Source organism: Ammospiza caudacuta, chromosome 22 (genome assembly GCF_027887145.1).
Source record: "Ammospiza caudacuta isolate bAmmCau1 chromosome 22, bAmmCau1.pri, whole genome shotgun sequence".
NCBI lineage: Eukaryota > Metazoa > Chordata > Aves > Passeriformes > Passerellidae > Ammospiza > Ammospiza caudacuta.
The window spans coordinates 3,988,535-4,000,541 of record NC_080614.1 but is presented as its reverse complement, the minus strand read 5'-3'; the positions used below and the strand labels follow the sequence as shown (position 1 = coordinate 4,000,541).

Sequence of the window (12,007 nt, the reverse complement as noted above, 5' to 3'; positions counted from 1 at the left end):
GGGGCGGTGGGGAAATGACAGGCACAGCCCAGCCCAGCCCGGAGGGGATTTGGGATCCTTTGGAAGCCAATAGAGGATTTGGGATCCTTTGGAAGACAGGAGAGGATTTGGGATCCTTTGGAAGCCAGGAGAGGATTTGGGATCCTTTGGAAGCCAAGAGAGGATTTGGGATCCTTTGGAAGACAGGAGAAGATTTGGGATCCTTTGGAAGACAGGAGAGGATTTGGGATCCTTTGGAAGCCAAGAGAGGATTTGGGATCCTTTGGAAGACAGGAGAAGATTTGGGATCCTTTGGAAGACAGGAGAGGATTTGGGATCCTTTGGAAGCCAGGAGAGGATTTGGGATCCTTTGGAAGACAAGAGAGGATTTGGGATCCTTTGGAAGCCAGGAGAGGATTTGGGATCCTTTGGAAGCCAGGAGAGGATTTGGGATCCTTTGGAAGCCCAGAGGGGATTTGGGATCCTTCAGGGAGAATTCAGGAGTGGGTGACCAGGCCAGGGTGCATCAGGGCTGCTCTTGGAAGGAGAAAACCCCACAAATTCTGGGTGTTCCTCAGGGCTTGTCCCTGCAGGATTTTTGGAAGGGATTTTAACAATCCCTCTGTTTTACCCACAGCACTTCCAGCCCCTCTTTTTGTCATTCCCAGGGTGGGACCAGACTCGACTTTGCAGGGAAAGGTTCAGGAATTTGTGGCTTTCTCCCTCTTTTCTCCTGGATTTGCTTCCTGGGGAAGGGCACAGCCAGAGCGGGGCCTGAGAGGAGAAGGGCAGGGCCCAGATGTGGAATATTTGGGATTTTGGGGGTGTTTGCTCCTCTTTGTGTGCAGGTGACACAAACAAACAGTGGCAAAATCGTTCATTTCCCCGTGCTTTGCCCCAAATCGTGGCGTTTTTCCTCATTTTGGCCTCTGCCTCGCTGTTTGTGCATGCATGAATCCCTCACTCCATGGATGCCGATGGAAAGGCTTTTTCCCTCTGGAAGAAAATTCTGTTTATCCTTCCCGCAGCGTTCATCCCTCACCTGCTGACCCTTTGTCAACCTTTTCCAGGAGCAGCTGGGATTTAAAGCCAGAGCTTCTTTTTTTGTGTGGGTTTAAATCGGGGCCCAGCGTGGAAATCCCACACTTTCTGTTCTCAGCTCCTCCTCCCCACCCCATTCCTGTGCATGGCACTGAAACAAAGCTGATAAAACCTTATCAAACCTCATCAAACCTTATCAGCCTCCCTTATACCTCCCAGGGGTGGGCTGAGGGAGACCCCAAACCACCCCACGGTCTGAAGCTGTCTTTGCTAGGCTTGGCTTATCCCAAGGCTGGCTGGAACGAGCCTGCCAGCATTTGGGATACTCAAATTCCTGCTCCCCAATAAACCCCCGAGTTTTAGCCTTCCTTGGGCTCAAGTTCTACCCTTTCTAGGCTTGAGGTTTGGCCTTTTTCGGGCTTGAGGTTTACATTTTTGGGCTCGAGTTTTGGCTTTTCCTGTGCTTGAGTTTTAGTTTTTAAAGGTTCAGGTTTTGGCCTTTCCTGCACTAGAGTTTTGGCCTTTCTTGGGCTCAAGATTTTGCCTTTCTTGGGCAAGAGTTTTATCTTTTATTGGGCTCGACTTTGGCCTTCTTGGGTTTGAGTTTTGGCCTTCCTGGGTTTGAGTTTTGGCCTTCCTTGGGCTCGAGTTTTGGTCTTTCCTGTGCTCAAGTTTTAGCTTTTAGGGCTCAGGTTTTGGCCTTTCCTGCACTCGAGTTTTGGCCTTTCTTTGGTCTCAGGTTTTAGCTTTTATTGGGCTCAAGTTTTATGGTTCTTTTGACTCAAGCTTTAGTTTTCATTGGGCTTGAGTTTTAACCTTTCTTGGGCTCGAGTTTTATCTTTTATTGGGTTCGAGTTTTGGCCTTCTTGGGTTTGAGTTTTGGCCTTTTTTGGGCTTGAGTTTTGGTCTTTCCTGTGCTCGAATTTTGGCCTTTCTTGGGCTCAAGTTTTAGCTTTTATTGAGCACAAGTTTTTACCTTTCTTGGGCTCAAGTTTTATGGTTCTTTTGACTTGAGTTTTAGCTTTTATTTGACTTGTGTTTTAGCCTTTCTTGGGTTCAAGTCTTGGCCTTCTTTGGGCTCAAGTTGTAGCCTTTTTTTGGGCTCTAGTTTTATCTTTTATTTGGCTCAAGTTTTGGCCTTCCTAGGTTTGAGTTTTGGCCTTCCTGGGTTTCAGTTTTGGCCTCTTTTGGGCTCGAGTTTTGATCTTTCTTTTGCTCGAGTTTTAGCTTTTTAGGGCTCAAGTTTTGGCCTTTCCTGCACTCGAGTTTTGGCCTTTCTTGGGCTCAGGTTTTAAGGTTTTTTTGACTCAAGCTTTAGCTTTTATTGGGCTTGAGTTTTAACCATTTTCGGGCTCGAGTCTTGACCTTCCTTGGGCTCAAGTTTTACCCTTACTTGGGCTCGAGTTTTATATTTTCTTGGGCTCGAATTTTGGCCTTTTTTGGGCTCGAGTTTTGGCCTTTTTGGGCTGTTTTTCCTGTGGGCAGGGCCGAGTTGAGCCCTGCCGTTCCTGCCGCTGCTGCTGAGCGCTGTGACCAGCTCAGAGCCCCAGAAAACGGCAGAACATTCCAGAAACGAGGCCGATCCCTTCTCCTGGCAGGACTTTGGGCCGTGTGCGCTGTGTCCTGCCGGGATGCAGGATCTCTCCCCCTCGGAAGCTCCAGATTCCCGGTTTTTGTGCGGACAGGAGGTTTTTCTCCTCCACATAATGACCAGGGCAGAATAATTCAGGCGAGGCTTTACTGCCGCTGACCCGCGGGCACCCGCAAAGCCCCGGCAGCAGCTGGTCCATACATTAACTCCGCTCTGCCTTAATCTCGGCTTTAAAACCGGCTCCTAGTGAGGGAGCAGGCGGGACAAGGAGATTTTTCTCCAGGATCTCTCAGGTGTAAAGGCTGGCAGGGTTCAGGGCAGGTAAAACCCGAGCTGGGCTCTGATTTTTGGGGTTCGGCTTTTCCCCGCAGTCCCAAACCTTGTGCAAAAGCCCTGGCAGCAGCTGATCCGTGCATTAACTCCGCCCTGCCCTAATATCAAGTTTAAAACCGGCTCGCAGCGAGGCAGGGACGGGAGCAGGCGGGACACGGAGATTGTCCCTGGCAGGGTTCAGGGCAGATAAAACCCGGGCTGGGCTCTGGTTTGGGGGGTTCAGCTTTTGCCCAGAGGTCCCGGTTCCTCGCTGAGCCGGAGGGTGGGAGCAGAGCTGGGAGCGGGATTGGAACGGGATAGAGAGGGACGGGAGCGGGATGGGAGCAGGGTGGGAGCGGGATAGAGAGGGATGGGATTGGGATAGGATCGGGATGAAAGCGGGATGGGATCGGGATGGGAGTGGGATGGGATCGAGATAGGCTTGAGATAGGATCAGGATGAAAGCGGGATGGGAGCGGGATAGAGAGATGTGGGATTGGGGTAGGATCGGGATGAAAGCGGGATGGGAGCGGGATGGGATCGGGATAGGATCGAGATAGGATCGAGATAGGATAGGGATGAAAACGGCATGGGAGCGGGATAGAGAGGGATGGGATCGGGATCGGGGTGGGAGCAGAATGGGATTGGGATGGGATCGAGATGGGATCGGGATAGAGAGGGATGGGATTGGGATCGGGATCGGGATGAAAAGCGGGATGGGATCGAGATGGGAGCGAGACGGGAGCGGGGTAGGATCGGGATGGGAGCAGGATGGGATCGGGATGGGTTTGGGATGGGAACGGGATCGAGATGGGAGCGGGATGGGAGCGGGATAGAGAGGGATGGAATCGAGATAGGAGCAGGATTGGATCGGGATGGGAGAGGGATGGGATTGGGACAGGATCGCTGTGAAAGAGGGCTGGGATCGAGATCAGATCGAGATGGGATCGAGATGGGAACGGGACGGCAGCGGGATAGAGAGGGATGGAATCGAGATAGGATGGGGATGGGATGGAGATAGACAGGGATGGGATTGGGATAGGATCGCTGTGAAAGAGGGGTGGGATCGAGATAGGATCGTGATGGGAGCGAGATGGGAGCGGGACGGCAGCGGGACGGCAGCGGGATAGAGAGGGATGGAATCGAGATAGGATCGGGATGGGATGGAGATAGACAGGGATGGGATTGGGATAGAATGCGATGAAAGCGGGATGGGATCGAGACGGCAGCGAGCGGGCGGGCCGGGAGCGCGGGCGCTGTCCCTGCTGCCGGCAGCGGTGACATGTGCCAGCTGTGCGCTGTGTCCCCCGCTTGTCACTGCCCAGCGCCTGCCACAGCCAATCTGCGTCCTAATCGCCATCAATTAACACGAAACACTCTCGCCCCTCGCTCCCCCCGCCCCCGGCGCGGACACCCGGCCCGGAGCTGGGGATAAAGAGGGAAAGGAGCCCCCCCAGCCCCGACCCTCTCCCCCTTCACTTCCCACTAACTCAGCGCAACCAATTAGGCATCTGACACCCGCGCGGGCTGACAAATTGTTTCTGTCATCTGCTCTCTGTCTTTCATTAAACGGGAGGCGGAGGGGGGCTCGCGAGGGGAGGGGGCGGGAGATGTGATCTCCCATGCTTAGCGAGGCCAGATACATTAATTACAAAACGGCCATTTGCGGCATGAAAATGCATTAATTAAATTTATGCAATCATTATCTTTAAATAGTCATATCTTGGAAATGATCAGCCCTTCCTGAGTCTTCCCTCTCCTCCGCTAAGTATCTCTAATCCCTTTCCCAGCCGTTATCTCGGCATCAGCAGAGCCTTGTGTGCTTTTTAAACTTCTGCGGCAGGAGATGCTCCAAAACTCCGCTCGAGCGGCAGCCGCGCTCCCGCCCCTGGCACCGCAGCCAGGACGGGCACAGAGCGAGGATTTGCCGCTTTTTGCACGTTTTGGACCGAGATATTGTCATAAAAACCTCGTGGCTCGGCCGGGAGTTGTGGGGTTAAGGAATGAAGTTGTCGCGTTGGTGCGGGAGGGCGAGGGATGCTCGCGCGGTGGATGCGGGGCTGCTTTCCTTGGAAAAGGTTGGATTTCAGTGAGGCAGAGCCCTGGCACAGGCTCAGCTCTGCCCGCTTTCCATCAGAGCATCTTCTTCCCCTCAAAAACATCTCCTGGTTCCAGGCCATCGATGGCGTCCGTGAGGAAAACAAAAACAAAAAACCAACCAAACAAAAATCAACCCACCAAAAAAAGAACCAAAAAAATCAACAAAAAAAGGGCTTAAAAAGGGCTTAAAAAGAGGCGTTTTGTTGCTCTGATGATACAGATCGCTCCGTGGTGGCTTTGCTTTGTCATTCTAAAAGATATTTTAATTCGTAGCACCTTCAGAGGTCCCAAAAATTCAAATTGTGCCCTCAAAGGGGGGCGAGTGAGGCGTTAACCCGGGAGCTTCTGCTTTTCTCCCTCGCTGTTCCGAGGCTTCCCCGTTTGTGATGAGCACACAAATAAACAAACACCGGGAATTGTTCGGGGTTTGCGGCCAGCCCAGGCACGGCAGAGCCGAGACACCCGGGGAAGGATTAATCTCATTCCCTGCTGAAATCATCACCTGGAGCTGGGCAGGAAAACCCCACCCGAGCGGTTTGGGGGCGCTGGAGGAGCCGGGGAGGGGCAGAATCCAAACCCAAACCCCCGGGCCTTTCCCAGCGCTGCGGGGGGAGATTCTGCTCTGCTCTTTGTGTGCCTGCGCCGTTTCTAATCAACCCTGCCGGGTTTTATTCCCAAAATCGGCGATTCCCGATGGGATCCCGATCCCATCCCTCTCTATCCCCATCCCATCTCGATCCGGGGATGTTCGGAGCCCGGAGTTTGGGATTAGGGCCAGGTGGAATTTGGGGTGAGGGCAGCCAGTGCTGCGGGTTTCTCCCATCTGGGGGGCAGGAATGAGCTCAGGGATTTCAGAAATCGCTTCGGGCCGTGCCGGTCCTGCCCAGAGATTCCCTGGGGCTCGCTCGGGATGGAATCGGGGCTGGTGGGACCCGGCACGGCGGGACGGTGACAAACGGGGCACACAAAGGGCTCCTTTTCCCTGCAGCATTCAGGGAATGGCCCTTCCTGGAGGGAAGGGAAAAGGGGGCAGGAAAGTTGTGGAGCTCAAATATCGGCGCTCCTTCAGCCTGGATTTCAGTGCCGATCCCAATTCCTTCCCTGCTGCATGGATTTGGGATCCTTCGGCAGCCAGGAGGGGATTGGGGATCCTTTGGCATCTGAGAGGGGATTTGGGATCCTTTGGCAGCCCAGAGGGGATTTGGGATCCCTCAGTAGCTGGGATGGGATTTGGGATCCTTTGGCAGCTGAGAGGGGATTTGACATCCTTTTTCAGCCCAGAGGGGATTTGGGATCCTTCGGCAGCCGATTTGGGATGCTTTGGCAGCTGAGAGGGGATTTGGGATCCTTTGGCAGCTGAGAGAGGATTTGGGATCCTTCAGCAGCCCAGAGGGGATTTGGGATCCTTCAGGGAGAATTTAAGAGCAGGTGACGGGTTGTGTCAGGGGTGCTCTTGGAAGGAGAAAACCCCACAAATTCTGGGTGTTCCTCAGGGCTTGTGCCTGCAGGATTTTTGGAAGGGATTTTAACGATCCCTTTTAACGATCCCGCGGTGGATGCAGCTCCTCCATCCCCGATTCTCGCTTTTCTGGGAGGCTTTGGAGGCTCATGTTTGGTGGTGTTTCAGCGGCTCCTGAAAGCCCAGGAGCAGAGAGGGCTCGGGAGGCTGGGAAAGGCATTTCCTTGCGTTCGGGAGCTGGGATTTTCCTTTGAGTGAAGGAAAAAGGGGCCCTGAGTTTAAAAATCCTCCTCCCTTGGCAGCCCCAGAAAATCCACCCGGAGCCAATGCTCAGTCAGGATCTCCCGGGATCCTGCACAGGCTTTGGGGCGGGCTGGGAAGAGAAATCTGTGGGAATCTACAAAATTAGAGGGTTTTGGGAAAACTGCAAGATGCAGGCTTCAGACACAGCAGAACTGTGATTAGAGCTAAGCAGCAGCCATGAGATTGGTCAGCAGAAAAATTATTTAAACTGTAGAAAAGCAAGGGCAAATAGAACAATGGTCTGTGTGTTAATGCTTGTCTAGAATAACTCTCTAAGCTACAGAAAGTTTATCTAGCAAGATATTAGGAAGGTTAAAGCTTAGTAATGGAGCTCTGTGCGTTGTGTTTTAAGGCTTACAAGCAGGTTTTGTATTCTAAATAAGCAAGCATTGTTTTAACCAAAGATGCCTGTGCTTATAGTGGTTGGATAGAACTACTGTCAATGTGCTTTTGCTTTGTGTGATTGGTGAAGAAGTTATAAAGTGAGTTGTAACATTAAGTTCTTGGGACGTGAGCTGCTGGCATCTTCCCATTCTCATAATCACGTAATGAGACTGATGCTGAAAAATAAAACAGCTCAAGGCGCTTTCAGCAGCAGCCCCGTCCCGTTCGTGCCTGTGAATAACCCCCCTTGCCGGCCTAAAAACCCTCCCCTAAAACCCGCCGGGAATGGGGAAAGGGAGCGGGCAGGGAGCTCAGCATCGCTGATTTTCCCTTTTCTCGGGCTGTTTAGTGCTCGGTCCTGCTGCACTTGCCGGGCCCAGCAGCGCCGTTTCACCGCCGTGACATCCCCGGCCGAGCCGGGTCTCTTACACCGCGCTTAAACCGGGATTAACTCATTACAGCCCTCGATAGATCAGAGACAGAGCGGGGCAGGCACGGAGGAGCCCCGGGCAGGGCTGGGCTATCCGTGCCTTTTGGGGCTATTGGTGCCTTTTGGGGCTGCCTAAGAACAGAGCCAGACAAAATGAAGGGAATAGAACTAAGGGAATAAAATTAAGGGAATAAAATTAAGGGAATAAAATTAAAGGGATAAAAAGCATTTGTATTTACTGAAGGGCCCTCAGGTACATCTCAGGCAGAAAAATCCCCCCAGGGGTGGCACCCAAAAAGGGACCGTGGGTCATGGGTTTTGTGAGTTTTGTGAGGTCACGGGTTTTCACACTTTTATAACTTTCGTCCATTTGCATATTGGGGGTTAATCCTTCAATTCCAGCTTCAGCTATGAACTCATTCACCCCAAGTTTGCTCCCCTCAGCTCCCTTTTGTTGAATCTCTGGGGGCCTGAGGCAGTGAGGTGTCCTTGAGTGCCAGGCCTGGAGAGGAATTGCTGTGTGTGCCCCAACCGGGAGAACAGCAGCTGGCACTGCGTGTGGGGTTTGGAGTTACACACTAAAGAACTGCAGGGTTACAAATACATGAAAATATAAAAACTCAAATCCTCAGGCATCACTATCAGCGTGGTGAGCCTGGAACAGAGCTGGGGCAGGGCTGGGACTATCAATGAGCCCACGGGACTATCAATGAGCACACGGGGCTATCATTCAGCACACGGGGCTATCAGTGAGCACACAGGGCTATCAATGATCCCACAGGGATATCACCACACGGAACTATCAGCCCACAGGGCTATCATTCAGCCCACGGGACTATCAGCACACAGAACTATCAGCTCACCGAGATATCAGCCCACGAGGGTATCATTCAGCCCACAGCACTATCAGCACACGGAGCAGCCTCGCCCGGGGCCGGGAGCCCTGCAGGGGATTCTTTGTGCTGCAGCTCCTTTGGCGCTGGCAGAGGCTCCCCCGCACTCCCCGGGCCCAGAGCATCCCAGGAAATCTCCTTTGGAAGCTCCATCAGAGGGCCCGGAGGTTGCACCGCCGAAATTGGGAATGGGAATAGAGTGAGGGACAGGAGGGACAAGGGAGGAGGTGAAGAGGAGACCTTGTTGTGGATTTGTTTGGGTCTGGCTTTGTCAGAGGAATAAGAGAAGTTCCTAAAGCAGCTGGAATTTGCTGAGGTGCTGCAGGTTTGGGGCTGTTTTATGGGGAACCTTGGGTGTGTTTGTTCCTTTCTTGGCGTTTTGTATGCCTCACCAAGCCCCCAGAGCTCCTGCTTCTCCCAGCAGGTCTGAGCTTACCCAAAAATGCAGAACAAAAGCCACAAGCCCGACCCATTCCCAACCCCGAATCTACCCCGAGTCCTTCCATTGGTCTGGAAGCACTTGGGAATTCCAGTTTTCCATGGTCCTACCTTCCTCCTTTCTCTCCCAGGTGACTTTGTCCCAAAATTCCACCAGCAAGGATTCAGGTTCATGCCCTGGATACTCGGGGTGAGGTGTCCCAGAGACACTTCCCATTCCACCAGGGGGATTTTCCCACGCAGAAAATTTCTCCCTTCCGAAATACTCACAGAGAAATGTGAGGTTAAACACAAAGGGGAGGGTGGAAGCAGCACCAGGATGGAGTTTGCTCATGGTGACTCAAAATCAGGAGGCTGGGGCAGCTCTGTTTGCTCGCTAGCATTCAGGAACACATAATTATTGAATGATAATATGCAAATGCTTTTATTGAAGAGCTCTGAGTGTCAGGGGTACAGACCCAAATCTGATGGTTTGGGATGAACATGTTTTATATTCTATCCTTATATAACTTACATATAATTATTAAACTTACATTGTTCTATTGTAGACATTGATTCCACCCAAGCATGGGTTTCTTGTGATGCCCCTCAAACCCTTGAGTATAATTTCTCATGATTCTTTTTACAATTAAACAATAATTATCTCTAATTACTAATCAATCATCACATCTAACAATTATATCATTTATTACATACTGATTACACAGGTGCAGTTTCACATGATCCAGCCAACACAAGGCCTAACATTTCCCAGGGCCTAACTTTCTTTCTAACTCCCCTGAATATACAAAGATTTTAGAAATATTTTATTCCTATATTATCATGCTGAGCAGCACATCGGGGCAGCCCGGGCTCCATCCTGGGTTTTCTCTATCAAATGTCTCAGAATCCCGATGAAATCAGGGAAAATGCTCGGTGCTGATGGGTGTAAAGCACAAACTGCTCCTTCCCCGAGGGGACCTGCCCCTGGAAATCAGAACCCTGTAGGAGTTGGGGGTGTGGAGGGGCTCGTTCTCCCCTTGGCTCGAGCCTCTCCCGGTGTTTCCCGGTCGGTGAAATCAATGCCCATGACCTGGGACCCCTCTGGCCTCCCCCAGCCCCCAGGCCACAAAACCCCTTTGTGTTTCCTCCCTGGTGACCCAGCCCGGCCAAGCCTTTTCTTCCTGCTTTTCCCTGGGGAATAGCACTTTGGTGTTCCAGAGCTGAGTTTGGTGTCCCAAAGCTGAGTTTGGTGCCCCAACCCAGGGACCATGGCTTGTGTTTTGGAGCAGAGTTTGGTGTCCCAGAGCAGAGATTGCTGTCCCAGAGCTGAGATTGCTGTCCCAGAGCCAGGGACCAATAGCTTGTGTTTCCAGGTGAAGTTCAGTGTCCCAAGTCAAGGACCATGGCTCATGTTTTGGAGTAGAGTTTGGTGTTCCAGAGCAGAGTTTGGTGTCTCAGAGCAGAGATTGGCCTCCCAAAGCCAGGGACAATGGTTCGTGTTTCAGAGCAGATTTTGTTGTCCCAGAGCAGAATTTGGTGTCCCACGGCAGATTTTGGTGTCCCAGAAGAGAGTTTTATGTCCCAAAGCAGAGTCTGGTGTCCCAAAGCCAAGGACCATGGCTCATGTTTAGGAGCAGAGTTTTGTGTCCCAAAGCTGAGTCCGGTGTTCCAAGTAAGGGACCATGGATCATGTTTTTGAGCAGAGTTTTGTGTTTCAGAGCAGATTTTGGTGTCCCAGGGCAGAGTTTGATGTCCCAGAGCAGAGTTTGGTGTCCCAAAGCCAGGGACCATGGCTTGTGTTTTGGAGCAGTTTGGTGTCCCAAGGATGGGAACAATGGCTGGTGTTTTGGAGTAGAGTTTTGTGTCTCAGAGCAGAGTTTGGTGTCCCAAATGAGAGTTTGGAGTCCCAAGTCAGGGACTGTGGCTCATGTTTGTATGCAGATTTTGGTGTCCCAAAGCCAGGGACAATGGCTCGTAATTTGAAGCAGAGTTTGGTGTCCCAGAGAAGATTTTGGTGTCCCAAGGCTGATTTTGGTGTCCCAAAGTAGAGTCTGGTGCCCCAAGGCAGAGCCTGATGTCCCACAGCAAGTTTTGGTGTCCCAGAGCAGAGTTTGGTGTCGCAAAGAAGATTTTGGTATCCCCAGCCAGGGACAATGGCTCATGTTTTGGAGCAGAGTTTGGTGTCCCAAATCAAACTTTGGAGTCCCAAGTCAGGGACTGTGTCTCATGTTTGTGAGCACAGTTTGGTGTCCCAAAGCCAGGGAAAATGGCTCATGTTTTGGAGAAGTGTTTGGTGTCCCAAGGCTGATTTTGGTGTCCCAAAGTAGAGTCTGGTGTACTAAGGCAGAGCCTCGTGTCACACAGCAAGTTTTGGTGTCCCAGAGCAGGGTTTGGTGTCCCAAGCCAGGGACAATGGCTCATATTTTGTAGAAGAGTTTGGTGTCCCAAGCCAGGAACAATGGCTCATGTTTTGGAGCAGAATTTGGTGTCCCAAGGCAGATTTCAGTGTCCCAGAGCAGAGTTTGGTGTCCCAAGGCAGGGACCGTGTCTCATGTTTTGGAGCAGAGTTTGGTGTCCCAGAGCAGATTTCAGTGTCCCAGAACAGAGTCTGGTGTCCCAAGGCAGGGACTGCGTCTCATGTCCCCAGACTCAATTCCCGCTCTTCCCCTGCCTGTCCCGCTTCTCCCATGGGATTTCTCGGAGCCCTCAGTGGATGTTTGACCCCTCGGTGCTCCCGATTCCCTCATGGGATCCCCCGGAGCAGCAGCCGCCCCTCTCCCCTCGTGCCGAGCCCTTTGCGCGTAGCTCAGCGCCTTTCCTCAGACCTTGTCTGTGATTTGTACATCCCTACAGAAGCAGGGTGCCCAAAACAAGATGCAGTGCTCCCGCTGGAACCTCACCATAGCCCTGAACAATCAGGTAACAACCTCCCACCCCCGCTCCTCCTCCTCCTCCTCGTCCCTCGCAGCCCCCGCAGCTCCATCATCGCATCCCCGGCTCCATCCCACCCTCTCCATCGTCGGTGTGTGGCGGGAGCAGGGCCATTGTAGGGCACAGCGCTCATGTCCATGTCACCTGCCGTGTCCCCGAGCCCG

At 52.3% G+C, this 12,007-nt stretch overlaps 1 protein-coding gene across 3 annotated transcripts in view; it reads left to right on the top strand.

The window, feature by feature from the left end:
- PAX7 (paired box 7) overlaps positions 1-12,007 on the top strand; it is a 142,475-nt gene that overhangs the window by 114,350 nt on the left and 16,118 nt on the right. Inside the window, exon 8 of one of the 3 annotated variants that reach the window (XM_058818710.1) lies at positions 11,766-11,831. The exons of the other annotated variants lie outside the window; for them this stretch is intronic. Coding sequence (XP_058674693.1) covers positions 11,766-11,831 — 66 coding nt within the window. The remainder of the gene's footprint in view (positions 1-11,765; positions 11,832-12,007) is intronic. 3 annotated transcript variants of the gene reach the window in all.